The sequence below is a fragment of the Aotus nancymaae genome, unplaced genomic scaffold, assembly GCF_030222135.1.
Source record: "Aotus nancymaae isolate 86718 unplaced genomic scaffold, 86718_ANA_hifiasm-v0.15.2.pri h1tg000022l_1, whole genome shotgun sequence".
In the NCBI taxonomy this organism is placed as follows: Eukaryota; Metazoa; Chordata; class Mammalia; order Primates; family Aotidae; genus Aotus; species Aotus nancymaae.
Genome location: NW_026988435.1, coordinates 29,387,516 through 29,408,619, shown reverse-complemented (window position 1 = coordinate 29,408,619; position 21,104 = coordinate 29,387,516). Strand labels below are relative to the sequence as shown.

General features: G+C 39.4%; 1 protein-coding gene across 2 annotated transcripts in view; it reads right to left on the bottom strand.

The window, feature by feature from the left end:
• The window catches only part of JAM2 (junctional adhesion molecule 2), a 73,834-nt gene that overhangs the window by 3,395 nt on the left and 49,335 nt on the right, over positions 1-21,104 (bottom strand). For both annotated transcript variants that reach the window (XM_064380065.1, XM_064380066.1), the window contains exons 4-9: positions 19,319-19,471; positions 15,138-15,340; positions 12,052-12,151; positions 7,990-8,097; positions 4,357-4,372; positions 1,160-1,202 (exon numbers count right to left, since the gene is read on the bottom strand). In XM_064380065.1, coding sequence (XP_064236135.1) covers positions 1,160-1,202; positions 4,357-4,372; positions 7,990-8,097; positions 12,052-12,151; positions 15,138-15,340; positions 19,319-19,471 — 623 coding nt within the window. The remainder of the gene's footprint in view (positions 1-1,159; positions 1,203-4,356; positions 4,373-7,989; positions 8,098-12,051; positions 12,152-15,137; positions 15,341-19,318; positions 19,472-21,104) is intronic.

Below are 21,104 nucleotides of genomic sequence, written 5' to 3'. Positions count from 1 at the left end.
CAGACTACTGAGAGGAAATCTGAGAGAATTCCTGCCGTAGATGAGTAAAGTGTTTGAGAACCCATCCTTTGTTTCTCAAGAAATGACTTAGGCCTCTAAAACCATAGGAACTCCCCCCAGCCCAACCCACTATATTCCTGAGAAATCATCCAGAAGGCTGAATATCCTTCAATGCTCATACAAAATCTGAGCAACGATGGTATTTACTGTGTCAATGTAATGTTTACAAAGCGTCCAAAAGTCTAAATGATGTTCCTTAAACCCTCTGAGTTGGTTAATTACTATGTCTTTTCGAACACTTCTGAAATGTTCCTTTCGGTTCTAACAGAGGATAGTCTGTGCTCTGGTCTGAGTGTTTGTGTCCCCCAGAATTCACATGTTGAAACCTAATCCCTAATGCAGTAATATTAAGAGGTGGGGCCTTCAGGAGGTGATTAGGTGGTGAGGGGAGAACCTTCATGAATGGAACTAGTGCTCTTATAAAAGAGGCCAGAGGGCGCTTGTTTTGCTCCGGCTACTATGTGAGGACACGGCAGGAAGGCTCCATCCATGAGGAACAGGCTCTCACTAGACACTGAATCTACTGGCACCTTGACTGTGGACTTCCCGGCCTCCAAAACAAAATAAATTTGTTGTTTGTAAATTTTCCAGTGTATGGTATTTTTGTTATAGCAGCCCAAATGACTAAGACATTGCCTAGCCCTGAAATTTTCCAAGTGCTTCAGAGAACCAAAGGCGAGTCCTAGAACCACAGATCTGCTGGCAACACTCTGCTTGGTCAAACTACAGGGAAGAAAAGGGCCTGGGTCCCAGCTCCACCACTGTTATCCTGTAAGAAACTGTGTTTTAATTTACTCATCTTTCAAAAAGCTAATAACTAGTCATGCTAATAAGGAAGACTATATAGAAAATACCATGAAACAAATAATGAAATGATTAAATATCACTTCTGCAACTGGAAATGCCAGGTATCTCTATCATGCCATCCCAGACAGGGTAAGGAAACTAATATTTACTTAGCTCCTTTTAAATAACAGTGATAGACACTAGTGCAAAGTGTACCAAAAGTGAAAATTCACAAAGTCCATATAATTACTTCATTTCCCTGCCCTATTCCCTAAAGACATTCATTCTATAAATATGCTTTAAAAATACTCACATTTTCACTCATTGTCGTGGCTTTAGATGAAGAATTACTCTTCCTATTTGTGGAATATAAAAGACAATATTTACTATATTATTATCACTTTCATCTGGAACACATATGCTCTTTTAGTTAATTTTACTTCCATACATTTCCAGCAGAACATGAACATTTATCTTAGTCAGGTAGAAGAAAAGATAACAATTATTACTGAATTTCTTATATTTACAGACAGTATTCACAGAGAAAGTCATGCAATAAAACATCAGTGTTTGTGAAGCCTTCTGCATATAAATGTAGCCTAGGACTAGCATACTAAAGATTTGTGTGGAATACACAAACCAGAGATTTAATTAACTTTTAGTTTAATATATTAACATTTAATTAACATTTAACATTTTGAAAGCTTGACTATTATAATCTCAAAATGTATTTATTTTTCCATGGAAAGAAAGTTTTACAGGGTGACTAGGGTTCCAGTCATCCATTTCGTCATTCAGCATATTTTGAAGGCCACAGATTTAATGAATGTGAGGGCATACGTCTAGGAATGAAGTTACTCCCCACCAGATGGCTACTTGATTTGCTAGAGATATTGATGGAAGAATAACCTCCCTCACTGCAGCAATGTGACCCTTCCCACTTATGTAAGATAATGTCTCCCCTCTGCTCAAAACCTTCCGATTACATTCTATGTCACTCAATAAAGGCAGAAGTCCTCACAATCACCTGGAGGTTAGGGGTGGGAAGCAGCAACACTTTCAGGCTACCCTGCCCTTCTGAACTCACTGGCTTTGTTACTACTAGTTCTTGATAATTTGAACTTCAACCTAGACTTGTATTAGGATCTTATGAGGCTGAGAGACCAGGATTGAGCCAGAAATCAGGGAACAGGAAGTCAATAGCAGCTGACTCTTCAAAGGAATGAGGAGATGGCAAACCATCTAATGCCATGGCTTCAGTATGTCTTCTCTACTCCCAGCTGCCATGGCTGCGCATAGTTTGTCATCTTCTGTCTACGTCACAGAGCCGAAGTTCGGTCTGCTATATTCATACGTACAAGCAGGACAGTCATAAAACAAGTATACATAAACTGCAGGGCTCTGGGGGGCTCATCCATATTTCATACACCAAAGACTCTATAATTCTATTTCCAGTTATTTTCCCAAACTCTAGATTTTGAATATTCAGTTACTTACTGATTACCTCTACTTAGAATCAAATAAACACATCAAATATTAAAATTCCAAACACTTCAACATCTCCACTTGTCCCCACCACCGCTCCCAAACTCTCTCCTGAAATCTTCCACACTTCCATAAATGGTAACTCCATCCTTCTCATAACCCCGAAGCCATCTTCGATATCTTTGTTTCTCTCACAGCCCACATCCAACAGATCAGCAAGTGATTAAAACATTATGTCCAAAACACTATTACTTCTCAGCATCTCCAACACTACTGCTTTGATACCGGCCACCATTTCTCTTGCCTCACTTAGTGCAATTTCCTAACTGATCTCCCTGCTTCCACCTTTGGTCGTAGTTTATTCTTAGCAGAGACACCAGTGTGAGTTTTGAAGAACTGAGTAAGATGACACCACTCCTCTGCTTAAAGCCCTTCAGTGACTTTCTATCTATCTTATTGAGAAACAGAGCCAGACTCCTCACAACTTCTTAAAAGGGACTCCATACTACTTTTGTACACTCATTTCCTCTGTTTCTCTCACTCCGTTCCAGCCACCCTGGTCCCGCTGACATCCCTCAGATACTCTAGGCTTGCCTGGCCTCAGGATCTTTCCATTTGCTCTCTCCTTTCTGCCTGAACGCTCTTCTCACGGTTATTTGCATGACTTGCTTCCTCACCCTCTTCAGGCCTTTTTCAAAAACCACTTATTAGATCATTCTTGACCATCCTATTTGAAATTACAATCTCCACTCCTACCCTTTGTATCTATATTATCTTATTTGTTTTATTTTTCTCCATAATACTTATCCCTGTCTAATATACTGTATAGTATTATCTGTTTCCTCTCTGCCTTTCTCTATTAGAATGTAAGCTCCATAAGGCAGAGTTTTTTGGGGTTTTTGGCCTGTTTTGTTCACTACTGTATCCCCTGTCCCTACAACAGTGTTAGGCATGAAATTGGTATTCAATTAATATTAAAAAATGACTGTTAGCCGAGCGCGGTGGCTCAGGCCTGTAATCCCAGCATTTTGGTAGGCCGAGGTGGATCACAAGGTCAGGAGTTCAAGACCAGCCTGGCCAAGATGGTGAAACCCTGTCTCTACTAAAAATACCAAAGATTAGCCGGGCATGGTGGCAGGCACCTGTAATCCCAGATACTCGGGAGGCTGAGTCAGACAATTAATTACTTGAACCCGGGAGGCGGAGGTTGCAGTGAGTGGAGCTCACACTACTGGACTCCAGCCTGGGTGAAAGAGTGAGACTCTGTCTTAAAAAACAAAAAAAGTTAACTAAAATTTTATTCGAAAAATTTCAATTTGGCAAAATACAGTAAATATGTTTTTTTAAAAGTAGCTTATGGAAATGCCTATGAAATCAAATTAGTGACCGTATTCTCATGTGGATAATCATCCTTCTCTCTGCACTATCATTTACAAGTAGGTATGAAGTGTGAAGTGGGTTGTTGGTAGAGTGTATATTTGCCTCACCCAAATCTTAGGTTGAATTGTAATCCCCAGTGTTGGAGGGAGGTGGGGACTGGTGGGAGGTGATTAGATCATGGGGGTGATTTCTCACGAATGGTTTAGTACCGCCCCCTTGATGCTGTCCTCAGAATAGTGACTGAGTTTTCTTGAGATCTGCTTGTTTAAACATGTGGTACCTCCCCAACCTTGCTTCTGCTTTTGCCATGTGATGTGCCTGCTCCCTCTTCACCTTCAGCCATGAGTAAAAGCTTCCTGAGGTCTCCCCAAAAGCCAAGTAGTGTTGGTGCCAGGCTTGTACAGCTTGCAGAACCGTGGGCCAATTAAACCTCTTTTTAAAATAAATTACCCAGTCTCGGGTATTTCCTTATAGCAGTGCAAAAACAGCCTAATACAGATGTATTTCTTGATAAACTTGAGTAACTTCTTGGGAGAGTAAACCTACACAAATAACCCAACTTCCCTCTTTTGACTTTAAACAGATGATTATTAGAAAATTAGTTGACATAGGGGAAAGACATGCATTGTAAGAAAGTATACTTACTGGAAGGAGGCTTCTTCTACAAAAGAATAAGTATATATCATTAATGCAAGGGTTATTATGGTATGATACAGATTCATATAAAAAATGAGTTTGGGTTTAATTTATTCTTATTCATTTTAATCTTCACTTGCTGATGTTTACACCTTCTAAATTAAGAGTTGGCAAACTTATTTGGTAAAGAGTCATACAGCAAACATCTTAGGCTTTGGAGCCAAGAGGATACTAGGTAGGTACTTATGTAACAAGACAGCAAAGAAATTTCCAAAAATTTTTATGGATAAAATAAAAAACATAAGGCCAAGTGTGGTGGGTCACACCTGTAATCCCAGCACTTTGGGAGGCCAAGATGGGTAGATCATGAGGTCAGGAGTTCAAGACCAGCCTGGCCAAGATGCTGAAACCCCGTCTCTACTAAAAATACAAAAATGAGGCTGGGGCGCGGTGGTTCACGCCTGTAATCCCAGCACTTTGGGAGGCCGAGGCGGGTGGATCACGAGGTCAAGAGATCGAGACCATCCTGGTCAACATGGTGAAACCCCGTCTCTACTAAAAATACAAAAAATTAGCTGGGCATGGTGGCGCGTGCCTGTAATCCCAGCTACTCAGGAGGCTGAGGCAGGAGAATTGCCTGAACCCAGGAGGCGGAGGTCGCGGTGAGCCGAGATCGCGCCATTGCACTCCAGCCTGGGTAACAAGAGCGAAACTCCGTCTCAAAAAAAAAAAAAAAAAAAAAAAAAAAAAAAGTGAGCTGGGTGTAGTGGTGCCTGTAATCCCAGCTACTCAGGAGGCTGAGGCAGGAGAATTGCTTGAACTCAGGTGGCAGAGGCTGCAGTGAGCCGAGATTGTGCTACTGTACTCCAGCCTGGGTGACAGATCAAGGCTCTGTCTCAAAAACAAAACAAAACAAAAAACACTAATAAAAATAAAAGTCTTCAAATACAGGCCTATTAGAAAAATTGAATTTTCTAGAGGAAGACAACATTTCTCTTAATTGGGGTTCAGTAGTCCCTATCATTGAATAGATTGCAAATGTTCATCTGTAAAGCCATTTTTGTTCACAGGCCATAAAGAAATAGGCGGGGAGGGCAGATTTGGTCCACAGGTAGTAGTTTGCCAACCTTTGTCCTAAACGTAAGTTCAAGAATATGATTCTCTTGGATAGATTTTTCTGCCAGATGAAAACGAGAGTAACATTCTTAGATAACGAACTCCTAATATTCAAGTCAACTTTTAATTAATTTTAAGAAAAATTTGTTCACTAACTCCTCATTTAAAAATTCAGACCAGTATTCTTTTCAAGTATAGATAAAGATGACTAGAGTTTTTAGAGTAATCTTATTTGTCTGTATTTTCACTGGTGACCAGCAGGGGGACACAGCTGGATTCAATTCATAAAGTTATATTACAGTGGACTGTATTGAAGTACTGAGCAAGTATTAATTGACAGAGCAGTTCTTTTCGTTTGTTTGATCAGTGTCTTTCCCTGTTATCCAGCTTGGAATGCAGTGGTGAGATTACATCTCACTGCAGCCTCGACCTTGTGGGCTCAAGCGATCCCCCTACCTTAGCCTCCTGAGTAGCTGGGACTAAAGGCGTGTGTAACTATGCCTGGCTAATTTTTGATTTTTTGTGAAGACAGGGTCTCCCTATGTTACCCAGGTTGGTCTCGAAGTCCTGGGCTCAAGTGATCCTCCCACCTCGGCCTCCCAAAGTATTGGGATTGCAAGTGTGAGCTACTACACCCAGCCCGGTTATTCTTAATTATAGGGCATCTCTTTGAATCCATGTCCACTGAAACATTTTATGAGACATAATACCTAGTTGTAGGTATTATCAGAAACACATTTTATATTTAAGTTTTATTTTGGTATAAAAAATTTTTTAAGGCCAGGAGTGGTGGCTCACACCTGTAATCCTAGCATTTTGGGAGGCTGAGGTGGGAGGATTGCTTGAGCCCAAGACATTAATACCAGCCTGAACAACAGAGCAATAACCTGTCTCTACAAAAAAATAAAAGAAAATTAGCCAGGCGTGGTGGTATGTGCCTGTAGGCCCAGCTACTTGAGAAGGCTGAGGTGCGAAGATCACTTGAGCCCGTAAAGTCAAGGCTGCAGTGAGCTGTGATCACACCACTGCACTCAGCACGGGTCACAGAGTGAGACTCTGTCTCAAAAAAAAATTATTTAAAAATCTAAATTCCAAAATTAATGTTCACTGGAAAACAATGAGTCTAGAGCTTGTATATGCTATAAATTTATTTAGAATTCAATTGAAAATTCTATTTTATACACTATTTTATACACTGATGGAGTGCTGTAGCTTCTGAGCTCTCAAATAAGATTAAAGAGGGAGTGAAGAAATGCATTAAGAGAATAAAACATTTTTCAATCTTACCCATTTATGTCAAACCTATTACATCATCAAATGGAGGTGTGAAGTGACAAGAGGTCTAAACTTGTAGAACTAAATACTGTGTACAGAAGTAGCTCTCTTAAATACAATAGGTTTCTAGTTTTGATCGAACAAGTCTCTTTTTTTTTTTTTTTTTGAGATAGAGTCTTGTTCATTGCCCAGGCTAGAGTGGAGTGGCACGATCTAGGCTCACTGCAACCTCCACCTCTCAGGTTCAAGTGATCCTCCTGCCTCAGCCTCCTGAGTAGCTGGGACTACAGGCACATGCCACCAATCCTGGCTAATTTTTGTATTTTTAGTAGAGACAGGGTTTCACCATGTTGGCCAGGCTGATCTTGAACTAGTGACCTCAAGTGATCCACCCGACTTGGCCGCCCAAAGTGGTAGGATTATAGGCATGGGCCATCACACCTGGCTGAACAATTAAGTCTCTTCCAAATATAGTTGTCCTAAATTTAACATTCAACATTTCACTGTTCTACACTGATAAAATATTTCACTTATTTATTTCAATGAAATTTCTTGTAAAATTAGAAATCAACTTATATCTTGAGATACACAATTCCTAACTTAAAATAAAAATATCCTAAAACCATACAAAGATGCTATAAATATCTATTCACATGGAAAACTCTGTCTCACTGCACTGTACCACTCCAAGGATGACTCTTGCATATTCTGTGGTGCTTTCTGGAATTTTGTAACTAGGCAGTTCTGCCTTTACTTCCTAGGTTTGCCAAGGCGTTTCATAAGCCACCTGCATGTCATCCTGAACATTTTCTATAGCAGAAGATAAATGAACAATATTCTCCAGAGTTTATTAGAACTTCCTAGGAGAGGGCCGGGTGCATTAGCTCACTCCTGTAATCCCAGCACTTTGGGAGGCCAAGGCAGGCAGATTGCTTGAGGCCAGGAGTTCAAGACCAGCCTGGCCAACATAGCAAAACCCCCATCTCTACTAAAAATACAAAAATGAGCTGGGCATGTTGGTGCACACTTGTAATCCCAGCTACCTGGGAGGCTGAGACATGAGAATCACCTGAAACTGGGAGGTGGAGGTTGCACTGAGCAGAGATTTTGCCACCGTACTCCAGCCTGGGCGACAGAGCAAGACTCTGTCTCAGAAACAAACAAACAAACATTTCTAGGAGAAAGAGTTCTCATAAATAAACTCCATAGCCACAGAAAGTTATCTGCCAAAGAAGGGTAAAATTCACTTACTTGAAAAGTAGCCTTTCCTCTGAGCATAGCACACACCAAGGCCACAAACGGAAATCACTAAGGCCACAACTACTACGGCTGCTATGATGCCACTTATGTTGAGATCATCTGGAATGTAAAATAAACCATGCATAAATTTATGTGGATTACACAGACAGATGCAGTCATTAAATTGAAAAGTTTCAAAAAAAGGTCCCCTTTGCAGCTATACCATACAGCGTACTTTAACGACTCTGAAGCCTGTTCAACTAACTCACTTCTAAGACATGGTTCAAAATTGATTAAAAATATTAACAGAACTTAAGCTTTGGAAAAATACTAAACTTTAGAAACTTCTTAGATTAAAAAAATAAAATGTATGGTATTCTTTTGCATTCCTTTGGAGATGGGTAATAATTCACAGGATTAAATATCAGATTGGAAGCAATCTTTGAAGTTCAATGAGTTCAAGTATTCTACTGCCACTCCCTACCCCGTATCTTACTTAAAATTCTCCTACATTATCATCTGCGTCAATTTAGCAAATAACGAAAAACTCAGTATCAAAGAAAGCATGTGGTGCCCGGCATGTTGGCTCAATGCCTGTAATCCCAGCTACTCAGGAGGCTGAGGTGGGAGGACTGCTTGAGGCCAGGAATTTGAGACCAGCCTAGGCAACATAGCAAGAACCCATCTCTAAAAAATAAAAATAAAAAAACTAGCCATAAATGTATGGTGGTGCATTCCTGGCGTCCCAGCTACTCAGGAGGCTGAGGCTGGAGGATCACTTGAGCCTAGGAGTTTGAGAGTATAGTGAACTATGATTGCACTACTTCTCTGCAGTCTAGGTGACAGAGTGAGACTGTCTCTTAAAAAGAGCACACATCATTGTGATTCTGTAAAACTAAGTATAAGAAATATCTTCCTTCTTGAATATGTGTGTGTGTCTGTGTATGTGTGTATACACAGCCACTTATATATATGCAACTAAACTGTTATCCCATTTATTAAAAATGAATTAAATGCCCTGAGGCTTTTCCTATGGCTATCAAGGAATCTATCCTCTAATGTGTGTAATGCAACTGGATTTTTTTGGACCTAAGTTTGGAAATAACTACTTGTGAGGTTTTTTTTCTTCTCCCCAGATTGATTCTGTTGCTCAATAATTACTTCTTAACCTTCCAAGCTTAACATTTCTGCAAATTGAGAATTTTATTAAAAATACTCTCATTCAAGTCATTAATAACATGATGAAAATGACTTTGTGTAGGAAAGAGCTATGTAACAGGCCAGTAGACACCTCCTGTCATACAACACAATTTATTAACATTCTCTGAGCATGGGATTCAACTATGTGTGGATCCACTAAAACATTGTGTGGACCATATTTCTCCATCTTGTCCATGAGGATTTCATGAGCCACACTCTTCTGCCATTTAGATACTTTCCATATATTTATTAAAGGAGCAATTTTTCAAAGAATTCCCATTTTAAAGCCAAGGCAGGCGGATCCTGATGTCAGCAGTTTGAGACCAGCCTGACCAACAAGGTGAAATCTCGCCTCTACTAAAAATACAAAAATTAGCTGGGTGTGGTGGCACATGCCTGCAATCCTGGCTGAAAGAGGAGAATCACTTGAACTTGGGAGGCGGAGGTTGCAGTGAGCTGAGATCACGCTACTGCACTCCAGCCTAGGAAACATAGTGAGACTCCATCTCAAAAAAATAAAATAAAATAAAATAAACAAAATGAAAAGCAAGTTTTAGTTAGCTTATGATTAAATAACCTAGAGGAAATATTAGGTAATATTTTTCTCAACAGTAATTTTAAATATTTTAAAGCAATGTACGTTTTTGGAAAAGATCTTTTTTAGAGATATTGTTTAAGTGAATCTTCTTATCATAAAAGACTTCTGGTCTCAAAATTCTTTCCTAATGCCAAGTGTGTTATTAATTTTCTTAAATACCTCCAAAACATTAACTGATTATTTTTAAAAAAGGAAACATGATACATCTTTTGAAAGGTTAAGGAATTTGACCAGAGTAGAAAACATTAATTATCGCTTGGTATAAACTCAGTTTGCTTGGGTATTGAGCTTTTTATTTACTTTGATTAAAAAAAAAGCAGAGAGAGAAAAAATTTACAGTAATCGTAATCAAATCAAAGTCAAATCAATAAGTAAAATTCCTGAGAACCAAAGTGTGCCTTCTATTTACTTTGTAGCAGTAGTCAATAAATTTGACGTCTATGAAACATTCAAAGTAAGGGCTATTACCTGACCAAAAAAGTTTCTTGTAGTTTGTCGATGAATTTGACATCTATGAAGGATTCACCCTTAAGGCAAATCCTGACCAAAATTTGTCTTGTCCTGTAAGTGCTAAGTCATGGTATGAATTTTCTTTTATTTTTCTTCAATGCAATGGGAGACAGAAGATAATGGATTAGGAGTAAGTTATCATCTTACATCTTGTTCGCTGTTTCCTATGATTGTTGAGTAAGTCATACAGCCATATTATGCCTCAGTGAAGAGAAAATGTAACATAAAGTATGAAAATAATTCATGAGGTTTTTTTGGAAAAAAAAAAAAAAAGCCTCTATAAAAGGAAGGCACAATTTTTCTGACTGAAAGAAAAGGAACTAAACTGCTGAAAAGCTCAGAGTAAGCGGAGTCTGCTGGAGTTTGACAGTGAGGCAGCCAAAAAGCAGCAAATCTATGCTTTACTTTCTGCAATTTGAAAAAATTTTCTTTTCTTTCTTTTTTTTTTTTTTTTTGAGATGGAGTTTCACTCTTTTTACCTAGGCTAGAGTGCAGTGGTATGATCTTGGCTCTCTGCAACCTCTGCCTCCTGGTTCAAGTGATTTTCCTGGCTCAGTCTCCTGAGTAGCTGGGATGACAGGCATGTGCCACCATGCCTGGCTAATTTTATATTTTTAGTAGAGATGGGGTTTCTCCATGTTGGTCAGGCTTGTCTTGAACTCCCGACTTCAGGTGATCCACCCACCTCAGCCTCCCAGAGTGCTGGGATTACAGGTGTGAGCCACCGTGCCTGGCCTGTCTTCATTGTTTTTACCATTACCTTATACTACCAGCACTATTTCTGTTTCTTTTTCCTTTCATTTAAATGGTCCTGTTTAATTTAAATGTCTACCTTTGCCTTCTCTTAAGAAATTTTATCTAGGAAGTCATGGTTTTGATGTATTAGTTACTTTTTCTTAGCACATAAGTACAAAATGAATAAAATTTTAAAGTTTGTTTTTCCACTAGGACCAGTTTAATTTGAACATGATTCTTACATATTTACTCTTTGTCAGTACAAGTACTAAATATTCAAAAATTAGCTGGGTGTGGTGGACACGCCTGTAATCCCAGCTACTAGGGAAGCTGAGGCAGAAGAATTGCTTGAACCCAGGAGGCAGAGGTTTTGGTGAGCCAAGATCACACCACTGCACTCCAGCCTGGGCGACAGACCAAGACTCTGTCTCAAAAAAACCAAAAAACAAAAAGAAAACCAAAAAACCAAAAACCATGAGAACATATGTAAATGAATGAAATGAGAAAATAATGTCTTAAGTTTTAAAGATGTTCTGATGAATTTTTTAAATAATTTCAAAAGCAGCATTGAAAAACATACTTTCTGATTACTTAAATAACTGCAAAGTTGACTCTAAATGTCAATACCTGAATTAGTTTGGTGGCTAATATCAATGATATACATTCCTGAATTTTTTAAAAAATCAGAAATTCAAACTTCTGGACCTTCAACAATTTAGACTACAAGATACTTAGCTTTTATTTGAAAGAAAGATTACTCAGAAGACTGTATTTTAAAAACAATTATTTAAAAAACTAAAAAAAGGTGGTTAAATATAATACTAAGTATTTTTGGCTTATTTGGGAGATGGCTTAAAAACAGCATCTTTGCTTCTTTGCAACACATCATATCAAGTTAATTTTAAACGTTCCCTCCTGTTTATCCTTCAGGTCACTCAGACATTTCCTACTCCTTGCTCCTTCTACCCCCAAATGCAGCACTTCTCAGCCTAATTGCAAACCATTTGTTCCTCTCGATATTTCATACCTACCTACTTGCATTCGTTTCCCAGGACACCTGCGATATCCAACAGAATTGCGGGCTTCACAGGAATATTCTCCAGTGTCCAGTTTGGAAACAGTATTAAATTGCTATTTGTGGATGGAAAAATATATATCTATATTAAGCCACAGATCTATAAGTAGACTTTTAAAATAACCCTGTCCCTTGAATTTTAGCATTAAATTTGGCTTTTCTTTTAAAAAATGTGAGACTTTATATCTTTACTATGAATTTAAAAATCTGCTATGACTCAAGTTTAAGCTAGACTTTTGTTTCATTTGACGGAGAAGAACAAAGACAAAATACGTACAGGGAAGTTTTTTTTTTTTTAACCATGAAAGCAGTAGTTAGGAAGGCAGTAAGCATTTTTTAAAGTTCATAACACACGGTAGTACTAAGTAACCTAGGTATTTCTAGATCCTAGGAAACATGATTTATAAATAAAAGGCAGGCCTCCCCGGTAAAAGGGTTAATTCACTTCCCTAAGTCACAAGTGAGTTCACTGTAGCAGCCAAGGATAAACACTTCCTTTAAAGAGCCAGTTACTACCAGGACGTAGCTTAGGGCCTAGCAAAATCTTAACTGGTATCAGTTTATAGTATTGTCAATTCTATCAATTCTCGAATTTTTTTAAATTCTGAAAAGGTAAAGTCCAGCCCTTGCTCCTTCCATCCCTGGAAGGAGCTTAGCTTTTTAGCAACCAAAAGCTAAGACTGATATAATAGACTTCATTATTTTTATCAGTAGTTTTATCCCCTCGGAGGATATTTGGAAGGAATGAAGGCAGACAAAAAGGAAGAAGAGGAGAAAAGAGGGAAGAGAGGGAGGGAGGGAGGGAGGACAGAAGGAAGAGAGGGAGGAAGGAAGGAAGGAAAGAAGAAAGGGCGGGAGGGAGGGAAGAAAGGGAGTGTAATACTGATCACCTTGAAGGGTCATTGTCTTAGAGCCTCCTAAATGGAGGGAGAGAAAGTTTTCTTTTTTCTTTTCTTTTTTTTTTTTTTCACTCTATGGAATCATCTCTCACTTTCCTCAAAGCCAGAATGCTTTTAGAATATTCACCATGAACTCAGGGCCAAGGTTACATATAAATAATATGTTAGACTAAAACCCAAAATGATCTTCCAGCACATTGTAACTGGTAATTATAAGGAAGTCACTGGCTTCCATACACTGGAGTCTTCGTGGTTCATTTCTCACATAAAAACCCATCCTGGTTTAACCCAGGTGCATTCCTTTGACATCACAAGCTATTCCAAAGGTTGAGGTTAGCTGAGGAAAGTGAATCTGTATCCTTTCAGACTCACCTTGGGGCTTTTATCACCTGCCTTGAGAAAAAATAAATTTGAAAAGTAAATATAGCAAAGTGTGACAGCAGGTTTTTCTGCCCAATTGCTCAGTGTAAAATCACTCAGACCTGCTGACTGCGCCTGCTGACTGCTGAGAGGCCAGAGCGTGGCGGTGGTAAAGGAGTAGCTACAGCCAACTGGCTTCATTATTCGGCCACTTCAGCAATTTGCTTTCTTGTTTATCAGAAGATCTAGTTTGTAAATATTATTGTGTACTTGTAGATGAAAGGAATGAAGCATTATATCCTCCTTTCAAAATGCATTAAAATTGGCTGGGCCTGGTGGCTCATGCCTGTAATCCCAGTACCTTGGGAGGCCAAGGTGGGCGGATTACTTGAGGTCAGGAGTTTGAGACCAGCCTGGCCAACAGGGAGAAATCCCGTCTCTACTAAAAATAGAAAAATTAGCCAGGCATGGTGGCAGGTACCTGTAGTCCCAGCTACTCGGGAGGCTGAGGCAGGAGAATTGCTTGAACTAGGAGGCGGGGGTTGCAGTGAGCTGAGATTACCTCAGTGCACTCCAGCCCGGGCAACAGAGTGAGACTCTGTTTCAAACAACAACAACAACAACAACAATATCAACAAAAAATTAGTTGTTATTGTTATCACCACACCTTTAAGATTTTTTTGATAATGGCTGTCATAGTGATTCTGCGTTGTTAGAAGGCAGATGATTTTAAACTGACATGGAATATTGTATCAACCGAATTTTTTTTTTAGAAAGCTTCAAGCAAACTTCCACTTCTATTCCTAAAAATCACAGATGAAAAAGTAAAATACTTTTTATTTTTAAATGAAATTAGCGTCACAGAGCTTACTCATAGATTGTTATCAGTATTCCTAGAAAGGTCTTTCAATAAGAATATTTTAAAGGAGGAAACAGACTATCTGGGCTCAATCTAAAGTAACAGATACTCAAGTCAGAGAGTCAGTTGTTGGTGGTCTACAGTCATGGAAATATTTAATGACACAGGAATCCACCATGATTCACTAGGATTGACTACAGTTACTATTTTCACCTGGTCAGGGTATCCCCAAGCAAGTTTTCATGCATTTTCCTGATGTTGTAAATTGAGGCTGCGCTTAGTAATTTTCCAGCCCAGAAGATAGCTATAGATAACTGCCTGATCCATCATCACGAATCAGGCTTAGTGGGCTCTGGGGCACTGTTACTTAAGAAGGCAGTGTGCATTTTTTTAAAGTTTATAGCACATGGCAGCATTCAGTAGTGGAGGTATTTCTAATTCCTAGGAAATACCACCTATATAAATGAAGGCCTCCCTGGTAAAAGGGTTAATGCACTTTCCTAAGTCACAAGTGAGTTCACTGCAGCAGCAAATAATAAACATTTCCTTTAAAGAGCCAGAGTTACTACCAGAAAGTAGCTTAGGGTCTCGAAAAACCTTAATTGGTATCATTTATAGGACGATCAATTCTAGAATCTTTTGAAATTCTGAAAAGATAGACACGCAGGCTTTGCTCCTGTGCTTCAGGAGGCTTTACTGGTCCTTCACGCTCAGCTCCCTCAGTCTCTGTTTTCTCTTCCCAGCTCCTGTAGCAGCTCTTTCCATCGCTTCTTGGTGCAAGTGCTGCCATCTTTCCTGCTCCCCCTGCCTCTCTCCACTTAGCAAGCAATGGTATCAGTTCTCTCTTCGACATCATCTTAAGTTCTAATATTTTTTTATCCAAATGCAAGACAGTTATCAAGTCAATTCTTGAAATGGCCTTACCAGAGTTCCAGTTTTTGTATTCATTGTATATGAGCTGTTGGTGCTTTGGGAGCCAAGCCTGGGATTCTCTAGCAAACGGATGCCATCCTTAAACCACGTGTATTCAGGAGCTGGATTCCCTTCTTTGTCTTGACATCGTAGCTCTACCACCGTTCCAGTCAGAGCAGAAGAGGGTACTTCACACGATGGAACTGCTGGAGCCACTAAACAATGGAAGTCAAATGATATCGGTTATTTATAAGCTAATCAAGGTTGCTTGTTTGTTTTTTTCAAAGCTGTTCACTTCGTCTCTACAATCAAAGGTTTTAATAGCCAGGTAAAGATGTGTGTTTACTGGACCCTGTGATAGAAACCAGTTATTTGTCCAACAAACCCATCTTCTTTTCTCATGGCACAGAGTAGACCATGTTTCCCAGCACTCTTGTTACCAGATGGGGTCACATACATGAGTTCTGCCCAGTGGAATGTGGGAAAAAGTGATATATGCCATTTCCAGGTCCGATTAATTAAAAACCTCCCACGAGTCTCCATTCATTCATATCCTCTACCCCCTCCCACTACCAAGTAGGTGTCAACAACAATAGTGACCTTGGAAAGGCAGGTATTGAAGATGTCAGACCTACATTAGGTTGAGTCTCTAATTGTTAGGGACGAGCTGTGCTGTCTCAGAAAACCCCCTCCGTGCAGGCTGACCCCATCCCCTCCTGATTGCTCTGCAGCTGCATTCCTGAACCCCTACCTAGGCGCCACACCAAGGCTGCCAGACGTGTGGCAATTAAGCAAAGTCTGATTGCAGCCATCCAGGCAGCTCACAGGAGGACAGGGAAAACATATGTTGGTCATCCATACTTGTAATTCCTGTTTGACACATATCTGTAAAAAATCCTGGTTTCCGTCTTCTTTTTTAAAGACTGCCGCCACAAAAGTCACAGGATAATGTATTGTAGGTCTGCAGCAAGTTAACTATCTCTGTGCCTGTTACCTGAAACTCCCTTATGCCCCCCTCACCCTATATAAACCCTTGACCTGTAAGCTCAGGGCTGCCTCCTCTGATCCTTACGGAGCAGCCCGGCAGGTTAACGAAACTTGATTGCCTGACTTTGGGTCTATTCTCCTTTCTCTCAGCTAACCTTTCACTAATGATTTCTTGAAGTAAAGTAATAGAGCTCTTCCACCACTGCCCCAACTATTTAGGCTTTACTTAAGTGAGAAAGAAACTTATTAAGTTAAGCAACTCAGTGAGAGTTAAGGGCTTATCTCTTATAGTAGTAAGCATTACCATAGCTAATACAACAGCTATTCTTTATTAGATCAACAATCTCTTTTTCTTTTTGGTTTATTTTCTTCAACTGGTTTATTACCAATCATATTTAAAAGAAGCCAAATTTGAGAGAGAGTGTGTGTGGGTGTAGATAGATTTTTTTTTTTTTTGGAGACAGAATCTCACCCTATAACCCAGGCCAGAGTACAGTGGTGTCATTACGGTTTAGCGCAGCCTCAACCCCCAAGCTCAAGTGATTGATCCTTCCACCTCAACCTCCCGAGTAGCTGGAATCTAGGCTCCAGGCACCACAACCAGCTAATTAAAAATATTTTTTTTAGCATACACAGGATCTTACTATGTTGCCCAGGCTGCTCTTGAAGTCCTGGGCTCAAGCAATCCTCTGCTTTGGCCTCCCACAGTGCTGGAATTATAGGCATGAGCCACCATGCCCAGCCAAACCTGAGTATTTTTTTCAGGCCCAGTACTTAAGTACAAATCTCATTCTGTCTAGAACTGGCCAAGTTAGAAGATACCTGCTCCAGGTATTAGGGTTGTTCTGGTCTCAGGTATTAGAAAGTAAGCCAAACTTCATCAGGTGACCTGTTATCCAGGAAAACCCAGAATTGGCTGTGGTAGGCAGAATTATACAGTGGTCTCCCAAGATTGCGGTCCTTGGTATAAATACACTTTCTTTTTTCCAGTTATTCAATCAAACACTAATTTAGGTACTGTAGTAAAAAAGATATTAGAAATGTAACTAAGCTCCCAAAACCACTGTCTCTAAGAGAGAGCGATTTCATGAATGGGTTTGACCTAATCACATGGACCTTTAAAAGCGGAGAGTTTTCTCTGGCTGGTTACAGAAGGGAAAATCAGAGATTCAAGGCACAAAAAGGAGGCGAGGCATGGTGGTTCATGCCTGTAATTCTAGCACTTTGGGAAGCCAAGGCAGAAGGATTGCTTGAGGCCAGGAGTTTGAGACCTGCCTGGGCAACATAGCGAGATTGTGTCTCTACAAAACAAACAAACAAATAAACAAACAAAGAAAACAGTGGTGTGTGCCTGTGGTCTCAGCTAACTGGGAGGCTGAGATGGGAGAATTCATATCATATCATATAAGATATGAATCCTTGGCTTAAGCCAAGGAGATTGAGGCTGTACTAAGCTGTGATCTGGAAGACACAGTGAAATCTTGTCTCAAAACAACAACAACAAGTACAAGATGAATTTGACACATTTGACATGCTTTTTTCATTGAAGATGGAAGGGACCATGTAACAAGGAATGTGGTATCCTCTAGGAGTTGAGTGTGGGCCCCCATCTCATAGCCAGCATGTAACAGGGACCTCAGTCCTACAACCAGAAGGAACTGAAATCTGCCAACACCATGAATGAGCCTGGAAAAAGATTTTCCTCACAGGCTGTAGATGAGAACTCAGCTTTGTCAACACCTTGATTTCAGCCTGTGATACCTTGGGCAGATAACCTAGTCTTCTTGTTGGACTTCTGCTCTATAGAACTATGAGCTAATAAGCGCGTGTTCTTTTATTCTGCTAAATGTGAGAGAATTTGTTATATAATACTAAAAAATGAATGAACTGGCTGAATCTGCTGCCAGGTTTTCTGAATTAAATTTCTCTTATACTAGTACATCACTAGTATTTAAGAAAGAGCATGAACAACATGAAAAAGGAAGGGGAGCTGTTTTAGTCTCTTTGCTTGGTAGATTAAACACCACCAATGAAAGAGACGAGATTGTGTTCCTCCACAAACTACCATCGTGCTGTTACGATCTATCAATGATTCTTTTTATTTACTTATTTTTTTGAGACTGTCTTGCTGTCTCACAGGTTGGAGTACAGTGGCACAATCATAGCTCATTGCAGCCTTGAACTCCTGGGCTCATGTGATCCTCCTGTCTCAGCCTTCCAAGTAGCTGAGAACTCCTGGGTTCAAGTGATCCTCCTGCCTGAGATACATATATACAATATGTGTGTGTGTGTGTGCGCGTATATATATATACACACACACACACATATATATATACACACACATATATATACATAGTCGTGGTGGCATGCACCTGTATTCTCAGCTATATATATATAGATATATATACACACACACACACACATATATATATTTTTTTCTTTAAAGAGATATAGGGAACTCACTATGATGCCCAGACTGGGCTCAATCTCCTGGCCTCAAGGGATCCTCCCACTTCAACCTCCCAGAGTGGTGAGATTACAGGCATGAGCCACTGTGCCTAGCCTATCCATGATTCATACAGAAACTAAACATACTGGTTTTGGAGTTAACCCCATCTGGGTTTAAATCTCAGTCCAGACACTTTCTAGCTGTATGGCCTGTTAAATCATTTAACTTCCATTTACTTATCTGTACAAATCAGATTGTTAGTGAAGATGAAGTAAAATTACATATGTGAAACGGCCTAACACATATCAGCTATGTAATCAATGTCAATTTCCTTTATTTACCAAATGACTTCTCATCCTACCTCTGGTCTACTTTTTTGTGTGTTATTGCTTCTCTATCATCTTATATGGTACTATTTTAAATGGTTGGAGAAATGTATACATGCTGAAAACTACTGAAAAATAAACTCTCAGGAAAGATACTCCTATGTACATTGTAAGACCATTAGGAATTACCTCCGTCTTTAACAAAGAGATACTTTGTGATAACAAGTTACTAAAACTTCAGCAGCCAATGAGGGGATGGGGAGAAACAGCCAAGAGCTTGCCGGGAAGGTGATGCTTATGGTCTCTGTAACTTGACTGGTTGAGGCCCCCAGTTTAAGCTGCCATGTTTATGGACCAGTGCCTGGTTGCCCCCAGGGCTGGGTAGTGGGGAAGGGGTGGGAGACGTAGTCACACACATACATGCCCATCACCTAATACTTCCAGAGTGACTGTGTCCTCTTCCAGGTTTTGGCCTTTCTCAGATGGAGCACTAACTTCACAGCGATATTTCCCCGCATCGCTTCTGGTTACATTTTTGATCCGGATACTGAAATCTATCATCTCAGCTCGATTTTTAAAATTACCTTTTAGAAAAAGAAGACATTGATGTTAGTACTAACCCAAGTAGCTTTCTGTGCAATACCTTCCTCATCTAGTCGGTTCATTTAGTAACCAAAACATTTATTTCCCTATTAAAAAGTTTAAAATGTAAAAATTATATATGGATGCTGTTATTTTACATTTTTATTTTGGAAAGGACAGTTTCTAAAATGTTCAAAAAATTTTAGTTTTATACTCTCATATTTTATTTCATTTATCTAATTTTAGTTTATTCTACTAGCTTAGTCAAAACAAAGATCAAACTTCTTTGGCAGTGCGGTAATGCCTATGTTTGACTTTATACTTCTCACTGAATCAAAATTTTGAAATATTTATGTATAAGGTTAGTAACTGTCAGTTAAGCAGTTCACTGAGCAATTAAATGTTTTTGTCTCTATGCACTCAGATTTAATTGCTACTGTAAGATAGTCATAATTTATCAGTTTCAGTCTAACATATAACTTACAGTAACAAGATGCAGGTTCTTGTACGGATTTTCTAATTAGTTCGATGGTCCTAAACAAGATATTTTAGATCGTTGTCTTCACTCACATAAAATAGGGCTAATAAAATCTTTTTTAAAATTTACTTTCTAGGTAAGCAGACATAAGGCCATGTGAAACACATTTTGCTAAAAGTTGGTAAACAAACATAAGGCAAAATTTGTAAGGTATTATCACATTAATTACTTTCTAATATTTAACTGACATTTTTCTAATTTAACAAAAGTAAAAACTGCATATTTTTGGAACTACAAAATTCAGTAGTTATGCAAGATGAATTAAAATAGTAAAGTTGGTCATAATAAGTTCATTCATGCATGTTTTCATTTAATTATATTAAGAAATAATTATAAAATAGGTAAAATTTTGTGAAAGCATTCCTATTTATTCTAGCTTAGGTGGTCTTGCCCACATCAATGGATGGTCTGGCACTGGCCGTTCCATCAGGTACTTGAATAGTCATATGGTCCATAGATTTTGTCAAACAGATTTGGCAATGCAACTCTGATCTGTCCGTCAGTCCATATGCCAGATCAAGTATATCAATCTCCTTGTCAGTGATTGTGTCTAACTTCTCAAATATATGCTTTTCAAAGACGAGGTGACAGAGAGAGCAAGCCAAGGTTCCCTCCCATGCAACAAACCCATTAATATCTAGATTATTTTCAACCACAACATCTAACAGAGCGTCATCAACTTTTCCTTTGTTCGTAAATGTTTCACTGTTGGTTTATAAAGTGGACTGTTAATTTTATCTTCTGGGCTGCTCTGGGCCTGCACTGATGTGTTTGACTCTGACTGACCCCAGTGCTCCCACCTGATCCCCAAGCGCCCAACTCCCTGGCAGGCTGTCAGCTCCAGCATGGACCCTGTTAGGAGCAGCCGCCAGCAGGTGGCCACTGAGGCCCTTCCATATTATATATATATATATATATATATTTTTTTTTTTTTTTTTTGAGACAGGATCTTGCTCTGTTGCCCAGACTGGAGTGCAGTGGTGTGATCTTGGCTCACTGTAAGCCATTCTCATGCCTCAGCCTCCTGAGCATCTGGGATTACAGATGTGCACCACCACACCGACTAATTGCTGTATTTTTAGTAGAGATGGGGTTCC